The 25583-nt window shown below is 51.4% G+C and overlaps 1 protein-coding gene across 1 annotated transcript; it reads left to right on the top strand.

Moving 5' to 3' along the window:
• Positions 1–22918, top strand: LOC131208008 (uncharacterized). Its single transcript, XM_058200650.1, has 12 exons — positions 1–105; positions 4968–5871; positions 8367–8500; positions 8682–8829; positions 14653–14826; positions 16943–17102; positions 18450–18591; positions 18851–18991; positions 20005–20172; positions 20260–20621; positions 20693–21229; positions 22447–22918. Exons 1-12 carry the CDS (start codon positions 1–3, stop codon positions 22916–22918), a joined length of 3447 nt encoding a protein of 1148 aa, XP_058056633.1.
• The last annotated feature ends 2665 nt before the right edge of the window (positions 22919–25583 follow it).

Raw genomic sequence — 25583 nt, 5'->3', positions numbered from 1 at the left:
ATGAGTTTCATCGCCGACATCTTTTTCGGTAGTAAAACTACCATCGTTGGCTTCTTCGCCGAAGAGGAAGATAAGCGAACGTTGTTGCCGTGGGTCCGGGAACCGGTAGGTAGCAGTAATTAGGTTTTGAGAAACTGTTGGAAACGAACCGTAGTCATCCGGTATCGGCTTCGAGGAAACGAACGCGCTGGCTGACAGTTAACCTTTGTGAAATGTCCCATCCGAAGGCAAACGGCTTCACACGGCACTGCAACAGCAAACTGATAATCGAGTTGAATAGATATTTATCACAAGTAAAACGTCTCCTCCAAGAGTAGCGTTAGCCTTCTGCTTTTCGGAAATAAAACACTTTTCGGCTCACAAAATTTGGGCTACGGGCTAGAAATGGAACTCAAATGTCACGGAGGATATAAACTTAATCACGGAACAAAACCACAGCTTGCTAGGACGCCCACAGCAATTGCGAAACGTTCAGCTTGACAGCCGCACGGTCTACTTGGACCGTTTTTGCATTTTGGAAAAATAAGCGGCCCGGACCATCCGTCACCGAGGTCCGGTTTGTCGCCCTAGGTGGGTTGCCTCCGCGTAAAGCTTAAGAACCGTACGATTTATGTCGGCTTTCGGGACTCTCTCTCTCTCTCTGTTTCTTTTTATCGCGTTTCTGTTTCTTAAACCCACGACGGTGGCCGGCACGACACGACACGAGACGGATGGGAATAAATTTTTACGACCCGCTCCAGTTTGATGGAGCTAATGGCGAAATCCTCGTTTCGGTTTCGGGGCGCCGCTCGGTGTTTGTCCGAAACCGAACCGAGAGAGCTAATGGAAAAATGCCACCCCCCGGCGGGGGGAGGTTGGAGCCAGGACATGCAAAAAGGTCATTTTTTACACCCTCCCCAAGCAGTACAGCGCAGGGTGTCTCCTACACGGACCATGTGTCACCGAGCCATAAGGAGTGCAGGATCTTCATCGAAATGGACACCGGGGGAGCGCGTGTGCAGATTATATGGCACAGCAACTGTGATTTAATGTGGTGAAAAATTATAATGTACGTCAGCGTCTAGTGGCGTGTGCAGCTTTTACGATCTCCCGGAGATGCGCATCGTTTTATGACGCTGACGCCGGGAGCTGAATCCGGAGTGAAGGGTGATGACAACCGTGTCGGGGACGCGAAAGGAAAGTTTAATATTTTCCGAGCGCATCAACCGAGCGCGATGGTCCTCGCGCTGTCCTATTTTTTTTTTTTCGAAGGACGACGTTGTATTTGAGCAAACGGTACGATGCTTTTACTAATGCACCAGGATCCCAAGTCTCGAGTGGACGAATTCAGCGTGCCAAAGCTGCTGCGCCGAGGCCACAGAAAGTTATATCATTAATAAATCAAACCCAGAGACTTACTCGTAAAAGTATCAGCCCCACCAGAGCAGCTTATCGTCGCCCACCGGCGGGCGCGAGTTGGGACAAAGAAAAGTTCCCTGGCCGAGTTTCAGCTGGCCCACCTGGTGAGGAAAACACCCACACAGACACGCGTCAGCCGTCTGACGACCAACGAGACGTGTTGCGCGCTATTCAATTAAGCCCTCACGTGTGCTCTCGTTTCATTTCAATTTTCCTCTCGAACGAAGGACGAAAGCTCAGCGTACCGTGCCGTGGGCCGTGGGCGCCAGACACACGGTTCACGGCAGGTTGATCGCTCGAAATGAATTGAAGTGGCACGAAAAACTCGCTTTTCCAACTATCGCCCCATTACTTAACGGGAGGGGGCCCTAGACGCGTCGCACCGTTTGCTTTGGATGGTTTTAATCAAGTGCCGATGAGAGCGAGGCTCAGAGCGGAATATACATTTACGAGGTGAAGCAGAAGATACTGTCGGATTTGCATACTTGCCTAGGACTTCGGGTGCTGTTTTCGATGATTATTTGGTGAAAGTAATGCTCGAATTCTTCAACATAAGACGTACTTACGAAAAACAGGGGTCACACTATGTTCACGTCAGCTTCCGTTAGTTACACTCTGGTTACGAAGCTTGTTTTAAATTTAAAGTGTAAACCACCGAGGACCCTCGTGGTGCTTCCCATTTTTTTTTCGACCCCCTTAATTAAGCCGCACACTTCTCCGTGTCGGTTGTAGGTAATTTGCAGCCTACGGCGGAAGAGCATAAGCACGGCGCACAAGGACGTCGAGAGAATTTCCTTTAGCCAAGTGACACTTTTGTGTCCCAGGAGTGGCCAGAGTAATGCAAAATGCAATGCGCGGCCACCGGACCCGGCAAACGGTTAGAAGCCAACTCGGTAGGTCCACAGAAAATTAGCACGGCACACCGTCGTCTTCAGTTGGGTTGGACCACAAAAATAATAACGGCAGCAACCTGGGGCCAGGAACAGCGCCGCACTGTTGGTCGGTAAACTTTTACGGCCGTGCCCCTTTGGGAACTTCTCGGAAAATCACGGTGACGGTCGTGCAGGGGATCCGTTTTCCTAGATCCGAGCGATATGTTGTTCCACGCTCTGATTAAGGTTCCGGGTTGTGCCCGGGGAGACCCGCACCCCGAGAGAGTTTACTGCTCCTAAACACCGGCGAAAAGCACGTGTGACAATGACAATTACCCGAGCGGAGTCTCGAAGATTGTTTCTCGCAACGGAACGGAGACTCTGCGGTTTGGGCTGCGGACCGCAAGCGTAATTACAACGGAAACGGGCCCGAGCCGATAAATCATACAGATAATTGGCCCATTACGAGAGGCGGCCGGCATTACATTCCTTCGTCCTAGGTCACCCAGAAAGCAATCACCCCACCATGTTGATGTTGGTCCCATTAAAAGGCGCTTCGTCTGGGGGCCACATTGGTTGCTTCGCAGATTCTTTGGTGGCTGAAAGGCCAACCGGAAGGATGTCCACGCGTAAACCGCACGGTGTTCGGGACGAGAAAAAAGTTATTCGAAAATTAATAAACTTGCACACGACAATTGGAGCCCATCGAAAGGGCCCCCAGCGGTCGTGGTGTCGTCCGAACTTTGTTTAGCAGTTTCAATTTCCGGACCACTACCGCGTGCATCACCCACCAACTCGAGCCACAACCCAGCCCAGGATTTGGTGTGAATTTAATATTTGAATTTAATTTTCACCAGCGACCACGGAAAAGTTTACCACAAACTCGTTCGCCAGTGAAAGTTGGCCGATTTTTGGCCGCCCATTCAAAGTTTGGCCGAAAAGTGGATCCACCCAGTGGCCGATACTCTCCTCGCTCGCTGTTCGCCTCGGTAGTAGCATTTAGCTAATGGAGTGGCACGCCGATAAGTTGCCGGCATCGTTCGCCAACTGTACTGGAAAGATAATGATGCTAATAATATTGGAAAATTCTTTTAAGAAGGAGGCCAACCGAGAGACCGGAACGCTCAGAACTTAACCAACCCCAGGTTTCTGAGTTTTCCGGCATTCTGATTCTGATTGGGCCTCTGTGGGCTTCAAGGCTGGTAAGACAGAGTGGTAAAGATTTTATCGCACTTTCGGGCCACCAAATCTGCGTTTTGCTGCGTGTCCATAAACGTTATTGATCCATTAGGTGCTCAGTTTATCGGAACCCAGACGCGCATATTGCACCGTGCAACGGCGATAAATTCCACATGGAACTGCCCATTAACCAAAAAGGCTGCCGCTCGGGCGCGAATGGTCCTGTTTTTTTTTTCGCACGTCCATTTCGGAAAACGCCCGATTATAATGTCCGAAAGTTATGTCCTTAATGATTATTACTTCTCTCCGGCCGCGTAATTGCTTGTTCCGTGCGCGATGCCCCATGATAAATGCGGCCCCGTATCGTAAGTCACGATTAAATTAGTACACAAAAACTGATAAAGACATATCAGTTCACGCGGCATAACAATTAACGGGCTCGGGAAGGTGGCTCGATGCAAAACGGGGGCCGCGGGCCGGGCGACCAAGACGATCGTCGGGACCGCCGTTCGCGACCCGCCTTTCATATTGTTTCTCCCATTTTCGCCCGGCCGTCTTCTCGTTGGCGTGGCGTGTATTAAATTATCAAAATCCCATGTTCTCCCGTTGTCGCTGTCGCATTAAGCGAAATTTATTCTTCCATAAATTACAAGATTGCCTCTCAGAGGCTGCCGGTGCCGTGCTGGGGTAGCAGGCTGCGTGATATTGGACGAAGAGGACCGCCCGCTGCATCGCACTTATGTTGCTCTTTTTCGATTGTTTCTTACAGCCAAGACAACTGGGACAACGGAGACGTCTTCCGAAGCAGCGCTGTGACCTACGCAAGTTGTGATAGAAATTTAGTGGTGCTCTCATTGCTGTTGCGGATGCGATCGGAATCGGTTTTGAGCGAAGGCAGACGGGCACGCGCCAACCGGCTAGAGGCCGGGATGGGGAACACGACATAACTGGGCGGCATTATGCAAATCGTCTCGCGTCAACGTTTCGACGGATGGTGCCGAACGTATGCCGACTGACGGCTGCGTAGGGACGACTTCAAACCGCCACGGGTCATGGAGTTGACGAAGCGAACCGATTTGAACCACGGTCTGTGATAGATCCGCGGCGCATCCGGCGCGGCAGCGATCGTTTCCCCGTAGAGTGCACCGTTTGCTTTAAGCCCGCTGTTCCGCGTAGCACCGGGAACTGTCAGAGTCCGCTCACATTTGACATTTGAACGCATCTCTCAATCGTAGTAGCCGTGTGGTCGTCGACTCTCGCGAAGGATAAAAGATGTATCCAAGCTACCCGGGCGCACCGATAGCGCTAGGATCTTTGGGTGGACCACAGTGCATCTACCGGAGCTACCCGAATCTTCCCCACCAGTCGTCGTACCCGTCGTGGCTCGGTCCTCAGACCGCCGGCACCACGTGTTTCCCGCAGCAGTCGATGACCCTTCCATGACACTACAGCTACCGTCAGCAGCAGCAGCAGCAACAACCCCCACTACAACCACCACCACACTACACCCCACAACAGTCCCAGCAGCAGTCGGCGGCGGCGTCGGCCACAACTACACTGCCAACCGGAACCGGTTCGTTTCAGCGGAAGAAGAACAACTGTTACTACTGCAACAACAATATCAACCTCACCTGCACCTGTCTGTCGTCGAGCGCTCTGGGCTACTTCTACTCGACCTCCCAAACCCTGCACCACTCGTCGGCTCCGACGACCCTGAATCGGCGCCGGCCGTCGATACGCGCCCCCGGCAGTGTTTCGTTCGCGTCCGACACCCTAGCGCCATCTGGTGCCCGTCTCCAGCAGCAGCAGCAGCAGCCGTACTTTTATTCGTCTCTACCACGACACTGCGGTCGGACAGCGCCCCAGCAGCCTCTCCTGCGGACTGCGTCGACCGTGGCCGTCGGTGTGCAGGTTCCTTCTCCACCGACCCAGCCACCAGCAGCACCACCGGTCGCCCACGCAAGACGTTCGCAGCATCACCAGGAGTCACAGGTCGATGAGAAGATGCTCGGTCTAGTGAGCGAAAGCCCGAAGCCGTCATCGGCAGACCCAACGCAGCGCAACGATCCCCTGCAAGGCGGCCCCGATGACGAGGACGATGATGATGACCTGGACAATCCTGACTCACCGGCCCTGTCGGCGTCACCTCCACCGGCACCACCACCACTGCCACCACCGGTCCGCAATGGTTGCCAGCGGTGCCGCTTTTCGATGGCATCGGCCAGCTCGACCCTTAATCGATCCCATCCACACCTGGCCTCGCTCGGCGGCGGCGGCGGTGGCGGCGGTACCCTTGGGTCGGGATCGATCGGAAGTGGCACATTGCCCCGGTCACACAATCGGGCTGGTGGCACTCTGGAGCGTAACCACTTGACCGCCAGCTCGGGACAGCTGCAGACGGGCGGCAACGGCACCTATCCTGGTAGGTCCTGGAGTGCTTCCAAATGGAGTGCTTCTTTTGTTCCTTTCACTTTCAACTTATTTAATTTGAGTCCCCGACGAGGACGACGTCCAGACATTGACCACAGATGAATTGTTCTCAATAATGGCTTCATTTTGCGGACCACTCGAAGTACTCGGAGGTGACTGACAAAAGAGGTAGCAATTTGCGTGATGGACCCAGTCCGAACGATGACACGAGAGTGCACAGGGTAACGGGGCAGGATGCGGCGTGAAGATAATCCCTGGTCCCGAAAAAAAAGCCCATCGTCATGTCACTCACCCAGAGCACCGACGGGCAATGGCTCCTGAGATAATAACAATATCGAGCGAGAGGTGTTCATGGCTCAGCTCCCTATTCCCCCAACGAGGATGATGATGATGGGGCGTCGAGCGAAAAGTTAGCCCTTGGTCATTTTGGATACTAACAAGCATGACTCGCCTCCCCCCCGTCCCACATTATCATTTCCATCACGATTTACGACGAAGATAGCCCAGGACTCGGGGTGGGACCTTGAGCGAGGATAATGGAGTTGATGTATCTCCATTCCATGCGCGGTCTACGTAGGCGCTGCACGAAAACTGCACAGACAGCAGGATGTGTGTTCATTGTTCAGTGCTCCGTTCCCCGTGCAAATATCGGTCCCGTGTGCCATCCGTCAGCGCCCGGGCCGAGATGACGAAGCAGTTCGCGTGGCACAGAAATTAATATTCGCCCGCTTTCGGGCGTCGGCCACACCCCGGTGAAAAAGTTAGTAACGAATCAAGGGGGCGCGCAATTTCATTAGGCTTATCGACTTCGCATTCTGCCTAGTGGCCTGGCCTGTGGATGGAAAGGTGAAAGTTGGTGCCCACCCCACGGGCAGGAAATGGCGTAAATACGGCACGACGACGAGGCGGATTAAATTTATGTACCGAGCACTCATCGTCGTCGCTCCGGGAACGCTCGTCATTCGAGCGATGCCACGAAACGCCATTCATCACATCCACCGCAAAATATGCAACGACCGCCGGCGCCGCTGGTGCACCGCCGATCACCGGGAACGGAATGTCCCTCCCGACGTGGGTGAAAGTGATGCACTCGAGCGTCCCATAGTTCACCGGGCGGGGCGAGCTATAAAACAATGCCAGGCAGACAACGGGCCGGCAGAACCAACCCACAGTGCGAACGTTGATCTTTGAGCGCATAACAAAGCACTCAATTATGTCGCCGTGTCGTCGCGGCCCGAGGTCCTAGCTCATGAGCTCTGGCGTGAAGTTTCAAATTACTGCCCTCCGGCCGTGTGGGTCGAGGGAAAATGATTAATTAGGATCGCAGGTCGGCTCGCGCAGGTCTTAAACGGTGTTTGCCGGGTTATTTCTGCACCGGTTCCACAATATCAAAGATTCAACGAAATGAATGCAATTAAATGGGGCCCCCTAAGTGCCTACAGTCGTACGTTTAATGTTTGCGCCAGGACGCTCCGGAATATTGTTAACAAACTCTACAAACTGCACCCGAACAAGAATCCCAGTTAGTGTTTGCAAATTAGTTTTCATTACGAAGTCACACCGCAAGCCAGAGTTCTTTGTAAATCTGTGGTCGAGACGCTGGCCAGCACACCCGGCTAGGATGGCCAACTTTTACGGCTGGTGTGAAACCCCAAAACATACATAAACGTTCTCTCACTCTCTCGCTTAGTGTTGACGGAGTAATTCGTGGAGTTCCCGTTTCGGGCCCATTATTTATACCTACCCTTTATAATGCAAACTTTGGGGCCATAAACACGAAACTCACGAAACAAAACAAAAAACTTTTCTTTACGCCGGCCCACATACGCTCGTCCCGGGAAAACTCGTAATTGTAGCATTATTTTCAACTAGCGGGCCGTTCTCTGGTCCCTCTATTTTGCGTTGCATTTTGTGCAGCATCGGAACACCTACGAATGGGGCTACGCAAACACTCACCTAACTCAGTAATAATTCATTTATTAAAGACCATTTAAAAAGTGTGATGCCTGAGTGATTGATAACCATCGCTCCGCTGGAGTTCAACCTCAACGATTCCTCTTTTTTGAACATATTTTCCTCTTTAAACATGATGTTAAATCTATGTCCATTTACTTGTTGTGCCTTCGTATGACCTCTGTCCGGTAGCTTGGGGGGCGGGAGCGTTTATCAAAATGCGCCGAACCACACTCTATGTAGGGACACCCAGGACACTAGGACATGAACGGACAGCAAATGAAGGGACGATTCCGTGCGGCCTCGCACCTGGCCTCGGGCGGTTCGGTTCTCGTTTTCAATCAAAATTTATCTACACGGTAAATGAATTTTTGATCGAAATTTGATACCTCGCCCTGTGGGGTTGTCGTCTCTCGTCCTCGTCACACACCACATGTCGTCATTTCCCCATTTTCCATTCATAAAATTCCCGAACCCGACGAATGGTTTTCTCATCGTTTTTTCGCCTTCCCTTCCCCCGCCCGGGCTCGACAGGATACGATCGGAACCGGTTGCTGGATGAGGAGGACTCGGCGTACCCGGCGCTGCTCGAGCGGGAGCTCCACTCGCTGCACCGGAACGTTCCTGCTTTGAGGCGGGCCGGTGTCGATACGACGGCCATCAGACAGGTAAGGTGCCACGTGCCGGCTGTCCCCGCCCCCCCGAGGGTTGGTGACGTTTGTTAAACTGATTTTACTGTTTGACTTTTCCCCTTTTTTTTCATGTCCTTCGTGGCCGTCGTCGATACGTCGGAAAAATTGTTTGCGCCTGCACGCACGCACGCACGTCCTGGGGTCCCGGCGCACGTAGCACTTCTACCCGGACGGTGGCTGGGGCTGGATCGTCTGTGGTGTCGCGTTTCTGGCGCATGTACTCACGACCGGCTTCCAGCTTTCGTACGGGCTGCTGCTACTGTACGCGATACGCCATCTGGGTCACGAGGTGAATACCGAAGCAGGTTAGAGAGCACGAATTTATTTCCTTTTTTCTACCCCTGTTGTTTTTGCCGTGTCCGTGTTCTATGTTTTCCCACTTTTTATGCAATTGTTTTCAAGCCACTACCGTGCCGGGTGTCAGAATTAACTTAAAGTTGGAGGACCCCCCCCGCCCTGGGTTGTGTGGCACTAAAAGCGGACAGCATCTGCAACATCAGCCGTTTCAGCATAAAAAAACCGGTCCCGACCGGTATCGATTTTGGCTCGGAATTCTGCGAATCTGCTGCGCTCTTACGCGATGCTAAAGGTATCGCGATCGATATCGGGCCGTGTTGGCCACCACATTTTTCACCACAAACTGTCACTGAGTTACTAAAGATACAGAGCAACCACCAATTCCTAACGCCTTTCTTCGGACGGAAAAAGGCTGCTAAAAGCGATAAAATATTAAACCAACATCGGTGGACGCGGTGGACATTTTTCGTGTAAATGAATAAACAATAACACAATGGCCCCCGTCTGGCCATTTCAACGATTACTTATGGCGCACGTCCCGTGGCGGCAGATAGTTCTTGAGCCGGTGTGAGCTGTGTTTAAGCATTCAGCAATCGTGTCCGCGTGACTGCACACGGTCTGCCTGTCTGGCATAAAATATGCGGCAGATTAGGGAGAACTCCCGGGATGTCCTGTTTCCGGAAACTGCCACCGAAAATAGAGACAGAGAGAGAGAGAGAGAGTCCCATTGGTCACTGTATGGGCAAACTATTCGTCTCGACACACAGTTCCGGGGTAAATAAAAGCATCCTCATGAATTTTACACTTCATTCCGAGACTTCCCAGCCCGAGGAGCGACGCCATGGTCGGGCCATACGTGCCCTGGAGCCCGGCCATACCAGCGGTCATAAATCAGCGTCGACGATAGTCTGCTGCTGCCGGTGGCGACGCCGGTAATAAATAGATATAAATAAATATTATAACCTAATTTATGGCATCGGCGCTCGAAAGTGACCCACGGCGGGACGCTGCAGGACACGCGCGCGCCCCAGGCCCAGATCAGGCGGCTAATCATTTACCGCGCTCTTTTTTATGAGCCCCGGTCACCGGCGGAAGTGATTCTACGGACGTGTTCGACAGAACGTGTCACGACTCGGGGAAGAAGATAAAACTAATCTCTCTCTCTCTCTCTCGGTCCGTGTCGTCCGGCCACACTCCGTGCGAAGAAGATTCTCTTATCGGCCCCATTAGCGGCGGATGAAGATCGATTACAGGGGCCCCTGTTTGGTGTCGTCAATTTTAAATGTCAAAACTACATGGCCATTTGTATCCTTCAGGTTTCTTGTGACCAGAGTTCTATCCATGGTTTTTATCCTATTTTCTGTGACCCCTTTTTGGGTGACAAAACTCAATCGCAATCGAATCAATCTTTTTGCTTTGAATCCCGGGCATATGTGCAGACGCCTGGCGACGACAAAAAACCGATTGCTTTCAGTGGCGCCTGGCGCCTTGCACCGGCGAACACAACAGTTCTGGCCGAACAGAAAACAATAACCGATGGTGAAAATCCGGACCGACACAATCGGAAAGGGTCCCACCCCGAAAAAACCAGGTGCCTTTTCTCGCTTCAAACTTTGCTTCGTTAGTGACGCATTTGTCGCACTGCTGAGGCCACTGCCGTACGGCAAATGCATTTTGTGTCCTGTTTACGACAATCGTTTCCTTTCGTGTACGGCATCTTGTTTTTCCTTTTTGCCGGTGCCGATTGGCCACCAGCAACAAAGCACAAAAGTTTCGACGTTGTTGTCGTGGAAGGAAGTTCAAAGCGCAATAAATTGTGTCATGTATTTACGATTCCTTGGAGGGCTCCTTGCTCTTCCTGTGGCGCCCTGGGAACCGGGTCCACGAACGGGCAGGTTAAGTAAAAAGTTACTTGCCCAGTGCAGTCAACAGTGTAACGAAAGTCGACAGCTTTCTTTGTGGATACGCTGGGAAACATTGTAACACAGTTGGTACCGTGTTCCCTGTTTACCTTACGCTGCAATTAGCCTCGGAGAGCTCAAACGCTTACCAGTTCACGCGGGTGCCCGAGAAGTGATCAATCATGAAGCAATTTTGTGTCGAAATGAAGTAAGTATCTGTCGGTTCGGTAGAACGAACTGCGATCCGATCCATGCAGCACTTGTAGCCGACTCAGCAACACCTCGAGGATAACGGATGACTTCCGCCGTAGGTTGACGCCGGCCGTGAGTTGGCTGAAAAACTGCTCCCTTACAGAATCCGCGAACGGTTCGGCTCGATTCGATTGATTGATGGTTTGTCGTTACGCACGCAGTGCGTAATCTGTTGCTGAAAACTTCAATCCGTCGTACGCCGATAAAGCCATCACTGGTTGGTGAACTCGCAGTGCTCCTCGCTCCAGGCTCCGGGTTGGCAGCAAAAACCCATCGATGGCGCTTTCGATCAATTTCGCACGATTGCGCCTTCGCTAACAATTTGGTGTTGGCGCGCGTGTATGTGGTGACACATAAGTCAACGTAATAACGCGGCCACGCAACGGTGGCCATTAGTTATAATTAATTGACAATGTTATTTCAATTCCGGCCCGCAATTGGTGTGTCGGGGGGAGGGGCGGCTACAAAAGCGTTGGGAAACAATAACCGAACGGAACCCGGCACAATTCAGGCCGTGGTCGGCGCCTCTCGCCCAGAGTGCTAACGAATCGGTGCTCTCCGTTTGGCAATCGTCCAACCAAACTACACTCATAACTCATCCGACACGTCCCTCGCTGTGTCGGTGAAGGTCCTTATGTTTCATTCCTGTGTGTGCCTTTTTGTGAGTTCTGAGTTTTGGAGAGGATGGAATTAAAACGAAATAGCTCGTTCTTCATGTCCCTTGGGCGACATTTTTTGACGGGTCGATAAACAGAGAGCCCACCGGATGCCGGAGGGCTAAGCAATAACGGCAACTTGTCTGGGTTGATGAAAAGAATCGGCAGCATCGGCAGGGACCCTCTGGGGGGCGTAACGTCATCGGTCATACACGTGATCGTTGGTTCAATCGCTCAACTCATTCGAATCGGCTCTGGAACCGGAAAACAGAAAAAAGCCGGAACCCCGTGATTGTGGGACGTTCTTTGATTATTCGTCCCAAATATGACGCTGGGGAATTGCCGGTAATGGAGACGCCTGGTGCCTTTCAGCACCAAAATTAACACCTTCCGTGGAGACGCATGGTGCTTTCGGTTTTTTTCTTCTGCCTGTTGGGGGATCCGGGAATTTTCTTTCAATTTCTTCACCCGTTACTTACAGACGGTAGCCCCGATATGTGACCAAAGGTTGTTGTTTGTTAACCAGCGAGGCGCACTCGCCTCGTTGGCTGTACTTTCGTCCTGAACGACACGCGGCCTGAAATCGACGAGCAATCATCGGATCGCAGAAATCCCATTCCGTCACTCGGCCGCACTCAGCGGTGGCCACAGTAACAATAATGTTGTTTGTTGTTTTCCGTTTCCAGACCGGAACCGTGGCAGATGTTGATTGGATCGGCAATGTGAGAGCCTAACGGGATTGGGAATTCTTGGAAATCGGCTCCCGCAGCCCTCGAGCGGGGTCAGAACCAATTTGAAGAAGTCGATTGAGCATCTGTTTCGCAAGGGGGCGGTTTCGGCAAACCTAACGAAGCCAATCGAGTGGCCAGACCGCAACGCGCGCAACCAGCGTTAATAAATGGTTCAACAATTTCGGCGCCATCAATGCCATGATGCCTGTCGTGCGCTCGTTTTTATTGATAAATTACTTGCCGACGTTGAGCGCCGACAATTGAAGGACTCCTTACTTTCCTTTGTGCCGTGTCAAAGCTTGCGGTTCGGGCGGTTGGTTGCTGGTGGAACACGTAGCGCTATTCGGAAGGCTAATGCTCGGTGCTTGAAATGGCTTGCATGGGTTTTATGAGTTTAAATCAACCAATCAACACCTAAAACGAAAACGGGAAATGATTTACTTTCCTGGGCGATTTTCCGGCCCCACACGCGATGCGATCCGACGTTCGACGTAAGCTGCCATTATTTATCCGTCGATTTTCCACCGAGCGAGGTCAGCGCGGAGAACGGAGCACCCGGAAATGGCGGGCGTTACACTGATCCCATAAATACCGAGGCCAAAGCTCAGCCACAACACACACATAAATATCGCGGCTCCTGGGCCAGGAGATATGCACATTAGGTGCGCCGACCATCGACCGAGGGAAGGCGCATTGTGCTGGCGTCGTGCAGTTCGCAGCGGGACACTACCACCTGCTGGGTGGGTGCTGCTGCTTCTGCTGTATGTTCACCGAATAATTCGCCTCGACATCCTTCCCGAATGGTATCCACATGCAGTCCCGAGAAAGGTTGTTGTTGCACCAGCGCAATGTGGCCACAACGGAGCGAGGCGGACATTCAAGGAGACCGTCCAAAGTCGACAGTTTTATAGATATTCTCTCTCTCTCTTTCTCTCTCTCTGTCGACCCAACAAATGGCCACCATTACCAAGGGTGGAAATGGCCACTACTAGAAGGGTGTCCCACTTTTTGTTGTTTTGTTTATTTCACGGCATTTTTACCACTCCGTTGTTGGCACCGTGCCTTACATTGTAGCTCTTGCCACTGCCACTGTTGCAGATATTTCTTCTTTTGTTACACCACAGACCTTCGTTGTTTTCTGCCCCGCGACAGGTTTTGCCCCTTTTCCACCCTCCGAAAGACGCCCCGTAATACGCCTGACAAATGTTTTTAGAACGGAACGAATGCGCCGCCAACGTGCGCCGTTGCTATGGTTACAAGGACCTGCCGTCCGTGAATTGACAGCGAAGACGCTGGTTGTGTCACGGTTGCAGAAAATAATGCTCGACGTGACCTTTGCGTTCACGCTTGCATTTGTCACCCGGCGCCGGTGAAAGCGGCCGTGACACATGTGAGAGGCTTTCGGAATCTGCAATCGGAAGAAAAGATGCCAAACCCTTTTGATTGATTGCGCGTACGTTGGGCGCAATCGCCGTGTGTCAATAAGGGACATCCATTGTGGCAAATTCTTATTGTTGTGTGACTGTTTGGCTTTAAAACATTTTTTGTGGCAAAAATATATAAGCAGTGTAACTCGATAAGTGAACAAATCCCGGTCTAAGTGAAATAAGTTTAAGTGATCCTGCGCCGTACATTTTTCCCTCATAATCTGCTTAAAACACGGCGACGACGACGAGAACGACCGAGAAGCACGACACAATCCCGATCCAGTTCCGGTTCCGGCTTCCGGCCACATTCATGATGCCTTTTAACCACTTGTTAGCTGGGCGAAAATTTATGCAAATAAATAATGGTGCGAAAAGCAGCTCGGCAGCGCGCGCCCTGGGCTCGGCTCGACGTCCGCTCCGACGAGTGTTGCCACTTGCTAAGTAAATTCATAATTCAAACCATGAATTAGATCCATGGTGAGCCCCACTGCCGGCACTGCTGCTGCTGTGTGGCGCAATAAATGCTCGTGGTGATGTCGGTAAGAGGCGAATAAATAAATAAATAAATAAATATGAATTCATGTTGAAGATGCGTCTCCACTGGCCAAAGCTGCACCATCAGTCGCATTTTGATTTGCCGAATGCCCAGTCCCGGGGGGTACCTCCTCACCAGCAGCCACGTTCGCAGCGACTGTAAACGAGGGAAAACACAATTCATAATTTCTCATAAAAAATCTACAATGTTTCCCGGTTCTAGCGCCACCGGTTCCTCGTCGGAATGGCGCACGGTTCGCACAATTCCATTACCGATGCTTATTTACTTACGCGATGACCATCTGTCTCTCTCTCTCTCTCTCATTACAGGATGGCTCGGGCCGGCCAGCTGGGCTGCGTCGCTGTTTTCGGCCACGATCGTTGTGGCGCTTTGCCGCAGGAAGTCCACCCGGCTGACGGCCGTCCTCGGTGGGCTGGTGCTCGCCCTCGGCATCCTGTTCACATCCTTCGCCACGCAGCTGCACCAGGTAGCATTCAGTTATGGTAAGTAACGGCCTTCAGCATCCGGGCGGGGGCTGTTCAAACATCTTCCCACGAAAAATAGTCCGCATGTAGGCCGCGATCGTGCTGAGCTGGGCTTATGCGAGCGAGCTTCAATTTACATCTTTATTGGTCTTCATTCTCCCGTGTCGACGAGGCTCACACGGCTTTCGTAAGGATCCTCTTCATTCTACTCTCATTCGCGTTTTTTCGGATCCGTTATGCGGTGCCCAATTTGGTCAAACTGAGTAATATAAAGCTACACAAAATGGCAGTTTCAGTTTGCTTGATAATCTTTTTGTTGAAACCCAAAATACGTGTTATAAACATCATGCAAGGAGACACCCTAAGGACTAGTTTGGCAACGATCCGAGCATCGGATAGTCTTGTTATCCCATTTGTGGGCCCGTTTGTGGACCTCAAAACGACACTCACATTAAAGCCAATTATTGTTAGTGGCTTGTTGTCATCCATATGGCATCTTAAAGCTCGCATAAATAATTCATATATTCATTGCCCGGCCAGTCGTGTACGTCGCGCCAGACGAAAGCTCATTTAAATGGCATATCTATGCGATTGCTTCAGCCGCCAGGATATTTGCGGGTAAAAATAGCTTGCTCCATTACGCAGGAACTAAATAAAGTGCTTCATTGAATTTTGTTGTGTTCCATTGTGAACAATAAACGCTTGCGGCTCAGTTGAAGTCATTATTAAATCATAGCCACCCAGGATCTTCGTTAGAAATGGGCGCCTTGTCCAGATTCACAATTTTACGCACCATTTCAATCTAGTTACCAACGTTCAATTTTGGTTCCAGTCGCATGTTACGGTACATGTGTTTCCGCTTCATATGGCTTATCTCGAATGCGGTTCCCTCCGGAACCCTGCTAGGCTAGCGAAAACACATTGTACCTGTCCGAGAAGAATTATCCGTATCCCGGCAGAGTGCCTGGCCATCGAGGACTGGACCTCACCCACTGGTTCACTTTTACGGCCAATACGGCTTAGGGAGTCCATTTGCTCATCTTCTCCCGCGCTGGTCGTTGTGTTTACGGCATCGTATCTGATCTATAGTTCCTCTTCTCGGTGCGTGTGGTGCTCTGTGTGCCGTGTAGAAGATATAAAATTGTCAGAGGTTTTTATTTGGCTGCTTCCAAAAGTTATGTTCACCACAGCCCGAGCCGAGGCCGGGTCACCTGGCAGCTATTCGGAGAGCACTTCCTGTTGCGGTGTTAGCCTTGGGAAGCCACAGAAAAATAGGGCGCTTCTTCGGGTCGTGTGGTCTCCCGAAAGCCGATGTTGCTGTTGTTGTTTGATTTGTTTTATGGCACTTGCGTCTTGCCGTGTACGATACGTGGAAGTCACGAGTACTATGGCTGCCACTGGGAGCGGCGAGAAAGGCTTGATCGCATCGGCTTCATTATGGATTATGTTTCTGCTCCGCATGCAGCCGTCTGCAATCAACATTTGCCCCCGATAGGATCGCAGGGCAGCCCTCGTTTCCAAAGGACACCGAGGCGGACCGAGGTTCGAAACTACTTACAATTCGTTTGCGTTCGGTACGGTTGGGTTCACTTCACCGACCGACCGACCGACCGACCGGGAGACCGTTCGGAGTCATCCAAGCCGAAAGAATGGCGAATGTACGATTAACCCAGATATTTTCCACTACCGGTGGTGGTGGTTCCGTCCCGTTGACCATGTGGCATCCACCCTTCGAGCCACTTCGGCACCGCCACCGAAACCCATTTCTGCCTAATTCCATCCGCTCTCCCCTCGGCTCGGCCTTCGGTCAGCGCAATTGTCCTTTGACCTTGGGGACTTGGGGAGCGAAACACCACAAAGTTCCGGCAGCCCCTACCTCGAACACCACACTAACCCACATTTTGACACCGTTCGTCGTCGTCGTCGTCGTCGGTAGCATCGCTGACAGGCAGACAGGACTCTCTATTCCCGTTTCAAGCAGAGCCTACTACTTCACGGTTTAGCATTTTCCACATCCTTCGCCGGGGTCTCTTTCTTTCTTCTTTCTCTCTCACTCAAACGGTTGTCGGCTCGGCGTCATGGCGTCCTTTGCGCCGAACCCATCGTCATTATCCTTTTTCTCTCTGTATTGCAGGCGTCATCGTTGGTATCGGTTCGGCGATGGTTCGAGAGTCGGCCGCCGTTATGCTGGGCCATTACTTCAAACGTCGGAGACAATTTGTTGAAATGATCACCATGTCCGGCGAGGGTGTCGGTGTGGCGCTATTTTCCGTCATCTTGAAGGAAGGCGTCGGGTAAGTCGAGCCGTTTAGTTGCGATATGGTCCCTACGGTTTGTCCCGTCCCGTCTACCTTGTGGTTGTTTATTGTCCCGGCATGGCCAAAGAAGGCACACATCGCAGCTTTGATCGTAATATGAGCAAGGCTCACAGCCTCACTGTTATTTTGTCTGTCAACTTGAAGTCTGACATTTATTTCGCTTCGCCCTTATTTCCGAAGTTTCCGATGTCCTACTTTTTCCCATCTTCAACTCTTGCCACCGTTGGGCGTATCTCTTACCACCGGGGTAAGCTGTAAAGGAAACGAAAATCAAATCTAACCAGCAAAAAGATTATTTTCCTTTTAGCCCCGTTGCGTGAAGGCTTCGTGGAATCGGTTTCGCTTATCGAGCTTTTCGGACTCACCGTTAGCCGTTCGCTGCGCCAGAGAATCCACCGTCGGGTTGGCTCTCAATTTCAGCGAGCAAACATCACGCGCTAACGTGGAACCCAAGCGTAGCGAAATCAATCACCACCGAATCGCACCAGGATTCAGTGAAGTGAACGGGCCGGACTCTACACAATCAGTCAGTGTGCGGTTTTTGAACGGTGAACGACGGCTTCCGATGATGGCATGGCCAACAGAAATCCATTATCATTTCCTCCCGCGGATGAGGGCATCCGCTGTCGAGTTAGATTGGAACCATCCGACCCATCACCGTACATCGGGCAATCGATCAGGCAGCGATGGGATATTTGAGGCTTAAAAAAGGAAGCCCGATTATTAGTTCTGAAATGAGCGAATTACTATTTCTAATATTGCCACAACTTTCTTGAGCCCAAGGAATAGGGTTAAACTTTTTACAAAAGAAACATACCTTCTTCTTTCCGTTCGATCGGAATCCTGGAGCCCTAACTTAAGTTCTGGATTTATGGAGCTTCAAAATCACGTGCAAAAACTTCCCAACCACCCGGAGGCCATTTATGGAAGTGTCTGCCCGCCAAGTGTCTTGCCCGCCCCTTTCTCACTTTCACTCTCTTGCGCGGGCTCCTCTCGGGAAGTAGGTAAAGATTTTGCAGCATAATTCGTAGTAAGGACGCCGGCGGGCAGTAAATAATTCCTTCAATCCGTCGTCAGCCTAGCCGGCTGCCGGGTCTTCAACTCGTTGTGTGTTGCGTTGGAGAGGCCGACCCCAGAAACACGCACTCGCTTTGTGGCACACAATGGAGCAGGGATCAGCAGGATCTCCGTTGTCTTATTATGTTTACCTTACGCCGAATGTCCTGTCACTTATGCCCGGGCCCGAGCCCGGCCCGGGCCATAATCGCTTTCACGATCCGGTGGGGATTTTTGTGACGCTTTCCTCGCTTCTCTCGCTTCCAGGAAGATGGGTTGGCGACTCGGTCTGCAGGCCGTCACCGGGCTGGTGTCGTTCAGCTTCTTCATGGGACTGCTGTACCGGCCGGCCTCACTGTACCATCCGCAGCGGCGCGCGATACTGCACTTGAAAAACCAAAGGAAAAAGGTAACCCGAGCTTTCTGCGTGCTGTAAGATGATTGTTGTGTCCTTCCGTCACAGTCCTTCCGGCGCTTACTACTGCGGGGCCACCATCGCAGCCCTCTGACTGTCCAAAAGAAAATGGTTTCGAAGCCTCGGCGTCATTAAAGAACAACTCATCAAAAATCCCGATTCGTAATGCTTAACAAGTTAAAGGGGTTAAAGGGAAGAACTTTTCCAATCTGAACCCTAATTTTCTTTCATCGTCAATATTTCGATTCCGCAGGTGAAGGAAAAGAAAACTCACGTCCGTACGCCGAAGCCACCGTTTCTCGATTTCACGCCCCTAAAGTCGTCGTCGGTGCGAATGCTGTCCATATCGGCCTCGGTGGCCGCACTTGGCATCTATTCTCCGATATTCTTTCTGGTAAGTCTGGATTCGTGTGGACCCTTCCGTAGGCCCGTAGGAGGGTTTTATTTCAGCCCCCTGGATCCGTGTGTGAAGCGGAACGAACGCAAACACCCGGCATCCCGGCAAAGGGATCCGCCCATGGGTGGATCCGTTTTCTTTTGCTAACTAAGGACGCAAAAATAGCCCGACCGTCTGCCTGCGGGGCGTAAATCAATCAACATATCGGACCGGCTCGATTGAGAAGAAAATTGATTCCCAGCTCTGAACCAACCAATATGAAGTTGGAATCCGGAATCGAGCGAAAAAGGACGAATCGAACATTGCGTGATGGTAAAAAGTTGTTCACCAGTTAGCGGTGTTTTAAACGATGATCCTTAACACCCCGATGACCGCACATCGCACGGTACCAACAACATTAATCGTTTGGGACAAAATGAGTCCAAAATTCCTGGTCGGGTTGCGATTAGCGACCGAGAGAGAGGGAGTGTTTCAATTTGCTCCATAAAATCGCCCCACCGCCGCAAGCTGTCTCAAATAATAATTCAATTCCCGGCGTCCATCAGTGTGACCACTCGCACACATACATACGTAGAATTACCACAAAATGGCCACCGCACTGCAGGAAATAAGCGTTCGCGTTCGCGTTCCGATAGCACCCCGGGTGGGCTTCCATTAAATCGTCATTAAGCCGCAGCTTTCCACGTTCCAGTTCGGTTCGGTTCAGGACTACATGTCCCGCCCGCACGATCCGGCCACTAATGGGGGAAAAATCGCACGGACACGAATCGTGCGAAGTAAAATGGTGGCTAATACCTTTATTTATTAGAAACACTCAGCCCTCGGTCGCTCAGCCAACGATCGTGTGGCGCTCTCGTGGGGCGCAGAGGATTGAAGGGCACGCAAAGGGATTGTTCCATGGTCCAAGCTTTTACACCTACGTACCGGCCCAGACCACGGCATTTGCGGTACAGTTTTGGGGGATTTCAGTTTAATCGCTTTAGCCGTCTCCCGTTTTTCGCTCTTTTTAGTCCTTGCACGGGTTCAGCGAGGGCTACGACATGCAGGATCTGGTGCTGCTGCAAACCTTTCTCGGACTGTCGATAGCGTTAGGCATAGTGTTTAGTGGTTCATCGATCAACAAGACGCTGGAAATTTCCTTCCGGAAGGTGCAGATATCGCGTCAATATGTTTGTCAGGTAAGAACGGCCCGCTGATGCTGATGCGGATGTCAAACGAAACCGAGTTTAACCACAACGATGTTCGCTTCCCGGGGCGGCTGGCAGGGCTGTGTTACGTTAGTGTCACTCTCGCTATTAGTGTTATCGGCCGTGGCCGACTACCGGGGCCTCTGCTTTTCGGCGTGGGCCTACGGACTCGGGCTCGGCGGCTATCGGTACACCTTGAAGATGCTGGCGATCGAGCGGATCCGCGGCAAGTACTTCTCCAAGGCGTGGGGTTTCATCAAGGGAGCGGAGTCACTGCCGGTGCTGTTCGGGGTGCCCCTGTGCGCCTTCCTGAACGACTCCTCGCACCGGTATGGCCGAGCCGGTTACTACATTTGCGCCGCCAGCGCCGCCATCTCCGCCATCATCCTGTTCTTCGTCGGCTACCCGGACGGGCGCAACATGAAGTACTCCACTAATGGGTAAGTCGAGCCCTGGAGCCCGAGCGTTCGCTGTCATCACTGTTCCGTTCCGCTCGTCGGGTCACCCGCAGGTCCATCACATCACGCTGCACGGTCCCGACGTCCTCGAGCGCCGACTGTCAGCATATCCTGGATCGCAGCTTTTCCTCGCACCGTTACAACAACCCACCGTGGTACGGCGGGGGCACCAACACGCTCGCCACGAACCTCTCGAACGGTTGTCACGGAACGACAGGCAGCTTCAGTGCGGCGGCCGGCCCTCCGGGCACACTGCAGCGTGGCCTCTCGACGAGCCAATTCATGAACGGTGGTCTGAACCTGTCCTCGGGAGCAACGGCCGGAACGAGTGGTACCGCTGGTCACCTGCTAGGCAACAGCCAGTCCGTCGATAATCCGCAGCCCGGTCCGGCCGGCGGTGGTCAGCCCTTCGGCAGCTATCACAGCCCGTACTGCGGCCAGGCGGGTTCCGGGACGATGCCGCATGGCCGGCTGCACAAGAGCCTCTCGTTTGCGTTCCAAACGCCGATGTTCAGTGACGATCCGGTCCATCACACGTGCCAGCTGGCATCGTATGCGGCGGATTATCCTCCGAGCCGGTGCTACTCCAGGTGGGTCCTTAATTTCGTGCCAATTAGCGTAGACACCGGTCGAATATGTTTCGAAGGCCCCAAAATGCAGACCGGCTTGTTAACGATCCTGACAGGACCGTCCCGGCTAAAGGCAGCGACAACGCATCTAAGAAATTTGTAGAATTTCCTCTACCAAGCCGTGTTTGTTCGGACCGAAACGACGACTGGTGTTAAAGTCCTCGCCCTGGAACCCTTCTGGAAAAATGTGGCCACAGCTAATGAAGATTAAAATATGCGAAATGAAGCAGCGACCCGGGCCCAACCAAAAGATGTTAAACACATTTAGAAGGATCCGGCAACCGGTTGCTACGACAGTCGTCGGGCTGCCCAGGCCTACTACGACTCCTTTTGCCGGGAGAAAAGGTACCAGCCGTAGGTAATGTGTCAAACTGGAGCAAGAGTTGTGTTTGACAGTTACACTCTCTGGTGACACTTTCCCGGCCAGATTTACCCGGCTCTAATACCCGGCCAATAATCATTCAGCAAACGCTGGCCCGAGAGTTGCTTAAGCCCCTCTGTTGGACTTTGCTTAATGTGGGCAACATTTGTTTGGCTGTCGTGTCACGTTCCGCGTTGAGGAGGATAATAAATTTACTTAAATTATTTTCTCACCAGATTTAGCCCACTGGCTGGTCTGACGTGATGCCGCACGCCGCACCACAACCGACCGTCACCAAATCCACAGGGGACGGTGAAAAATTTCTTGGTGCTTAGCAGGATTTATGGAGTCACACAAAACCGATTTATCTAACTTTTGGCTGCTGTCACGAGAAAGTGGTTCTGAAGAAAGTTCTCCGAGCCGACCGAATAGCTTCATGAATAATTCAGTAAATCGCATAATAGTTGTTAATTTAGTTGGCTCTGGTGCTGATAAAAGCATTAACCGATCGATTTTATCCTGCGAACCCTCTCGGGGCCCCCCGCGAAACATTATTCATAATCGCATAATCAAAATCAAATAATGGCGCCCCGTTTCGAAACTAATAAAATAGAAAGGGGCCACCGAAAAGTTTTCGACAGCAGACAGGGGACAGTATTGCGATCGGTTATTGGTTTCTTTGTTTCAGCCCCCGGCCCGTGTGGCCAAACTTTCTCCATCGCCCCCCCCACCCCGTTGATCAACGTCAATTATCGAGCTTAAACACATTAATAATGCTGGCCGAAAGTAATAAATTCCCCGTTCCGCACGCACGCAGGTGTGAAGTTCACAATCCGTCAGCGGCAGCGACACCGGTGACGGTCCACCGTGACACTCGGCAGCAGAGCTTCCGTTCCGGTGGGCAGACGGGTCGCACCCAGACCCAGGGCACACCAGGGCGTCAGCGAAGCGTGGGGCAACAGCATCAACCGTCAACACCGCACCACCACCACCACCTTCAGCAGCAGCATCCGTACCATTATCCTCCTCATCAGACCCAGCAACGGCATCATCGTCATCCGCATCATCAGCATCAACTGCCACCGTATCCGGCAAACGGGCTCCAGTATCAACCGTCCCGCAGCCGTAGCGTTCCGGAGGGGCTGGGCGGGCGGCCGGGGCCGGCCACCGGGGGTGCGTTCGCCGACTGTCACTGGAATCACTGCCACTGGACCACCGCCAGCGGGGTCAACTTCTGCCGTCCGAATCGCCCGATTCAGGTGGTCGAGCAAATCACGACGTCCGTTTGACTAAAGTTTAAAATTCTCAAGTTCTTCCTGTGCATCTCGCTGCACCTGCTGGAGGGACTGTTTTCGTAGAGCAGCACCTGGATCACGGACCCGGCGCTCTTTTCGAGAACTTGAGCCAACGGAACGACTCGTCATTAGAATTAAATTCCGCGAAGGTCAAGCGAATGTCGAACGACTAGTTACAGCGTTTGGGGCGATCGGAATTGTGTGGGAAAATCAGTTGTGAAAAGCGCAAACCGAACCGAAACACGCAAAAATTCAACATTAATTCTCGAAATCGATCGGCTCGATTAAACGGTTGTTTTCATGGAAAGTAAAGTCGACGCACAAAACGGCCCACGAACAAAGAGCGAGACGACCAATTTTCATGCCCCTGGCGTTCGGCGTGGGGCCTTCTAATTAAATTGCAAATTTTCCACCGATCATCGCGTGCAAGTGCGCCCACCACTCGAATCCAATCAGTAGACCTGCGGGGCCACCGTTTTGCGTTTCCATCTCGGTTGTTGACTAAAGAAGCGGCTTTTTATCAGTTTTTAGATGCCTCTTTTTCGGTGCAAAATGGGCATTTTAGATGGAGAATGAAATTATTGTCGATCGAATTCCAAATCGTCACGCGCATTAGCGCACCGATAATCGTATCGGTTCCACCGGGTATCCTTTTTCCCCCCGTGAGGTTCCAATTGTGACATAAATCGTGTGCGTGATTGTTTCGGATAAAATATTAAATTATAATTACGTGCCCGACAGCTCAATCGGATTAGTGGAGGAGCCAGTCGGGACTAGGCAGACGGGGGCGCAGAAACTGGCGGCGGTGGCCATTTTAGTGAGTAGAGGCTTAGAGCGAAATATAAAAACGCGTATATAAATAAATAAAATGAACGATGGGGCACACATTCGGGCTGGCACGCACTAGGTGGCCTGTCCCGGTGAATGCACCTCCTAAATCCATAGTCAAAATCCTAACGAATTCATAATGTTGATTAGTGCAAATTATTATCAAACGGCGAGGTGTTCAGAACCGCGAGTCGGGTCGGGCGATAATTATAACAATGTTTTCCGATGTGTGTTTCGTTCTAATTTATGTGTTACGCTGGTGAGACGAGTTAGAGTAAGTTTGGTATTCGGAGGCGATTCAGTTGAGTATCCGTTTTTCGGGGAGCGCGTGATTCGAGAGAGAATATTTAATAAACAGTTGATTTTTAAACTGAAACGCTCGTTTGGTTGCTTCAATGACTTATTGTACACTCAATTGTTGATCGTGGATAATGCACTCTAGCCATTCATTCTCGGAATGTGGCAGCGAATTAATTATGCATTGCTCTTTTGTATTGGTTTTCAGCAGTTTCAAATTTGCAACACTGGTTTGCAGAACACCCTCTCCGTTGTGGCCACTAGTGAATAATTAAGGTTGTGGCTTCAAATTAAAAACCTATCCTTTAAAAGCATCACACAAAAACGACCAGCTTTAAATGTCCACATAACAAGCTCTCTATCGCTATATCGCCTTTACGGAATCAATTATTCACCGGGCAGCGCATAGGTTAACGGATCATTCGTCATTTTCAATCGTATCTCTCTTTCGCTCATAAACATTATTTGGCAATAAATTATCTGTTGGTCATTTTTATCGCAAACGAAACGATGGGAAACAATTATCTACCAAGGAGTCAACGATCATTTGTCGGTGGTGAAACAAACAATTTCATTATAAAAATTAATTTTCGCCGTTTGCTCGAACCCGATCTCAATCGATTTAAAGGGAATGATATTGGGAATGGAGAGCCTTCGTTAGCACTATCTCTTAATGGGCGATAGTTTCCCGTAGTGCAGCATGTTTTCCAAACACGAATCCGACTGAAAAGACGGTTATTGCTCAGTTCCTCATTATTTTTACACTCACCGCATCCGGGTGCTTGGGACGAATAAAAACAGTGAAAACAAGAAAGAACTGTTCCGTTTCTAGCAAAGCTAATATCCCCAACGACGACGACGACGACGACGACGTGACTCGATATGTCCGCCGGATAGCAAGGAACCCGTCGTAACTAACCGAACGCGCTGCCTTCTAGTGAGTCCAGCAAAAAGGACACCCTTTGTTTTATGTCCATTACTTCCCGCTGCATCCAGGGGATTGAGAAAGTTGCACAAAGCTCCAAGGACCGCTGGTCCCGGTGGGCGAAAGTAAAGTGAGCGAAAAACTGGAAAATGAAATCATAATAATGGTCACAATTTCGGTCACATTTTTCATCCTATTTGAACGATTTACATTCAGTCGGTGTTCGGAGTCCAGCAGGATGTCCGGAGCAATGAGCGACACGGCGAACGAAAAGCCATTCGGTGAAGCAGCTGAAGGTTTGCACTGCATTCACTTAAAAGAAATGTTTGCCCATCTTGATGGGGCAGGCAGAATGCACTCTCCGGATGGACCGATAATCCCTGGTGCATCCCGTCGGAGGAGCTTTTAAGTCTTGCCATTTCGGTCCGTCCATTTCGAGATCGAGATTTCAAATCTCGGTCGGTTGATAAAAGTCTGTTGCGTCGAGTGAACTGGACCGGAACTACCCTGTTCGGGCCAGGCCACAGAGTGGTTCGTGTTCGTGAGGGCATCGTTTTATGGTCGAGTCGATTGCACACAGTTCCAAATTGCTTCCGCAAATCATTCGTT

The sequence above is a fragment of the Anopheles bellator genome, chromosome 2 (assembly GCF_943735745.2).
Source record: "Anopheles bellator chromosome 2, idAnoBellAS_SP24_06.2, whole genome shotgun sequence".
In the NCBI taxonomy this organism is placed as follows: Eukaryota; Metazoa; Arthropoda; class Insecta; order Diptera; family Culicidae; genus Anopheles; species Anopheles bellator.
The sequence above is the reverse complement of the archived record's forward strand: the minus strand, read 5'-3'. Positions and strand labels throughout refer to the sequence as shown.

Bases quoted from the DNA above. Each gene is read 5' to 3' on its own strand.
- LOC131208008 (XM_058200650.1), top strand. From the start codon at position 1: ATGAGTTTCATCGCCGACATCTTTTTCGGTAGTAAAACTACCATCGTT. The intron at 8,830-14,652 runs GTTAGAGAGCAC...CTCTCATTACAG, and splicing joins CGAGGTGAATACCGAAGCAG to GATGGCTCGGGCCGGCCAGC. The intron at 20,622-20,692 runs GTAAGTCGAGCC...GGTCACCCGCAG, and splicing joins ATGAAGTACTCCACTAATGG to GTCCATCACATCACGCTGCA.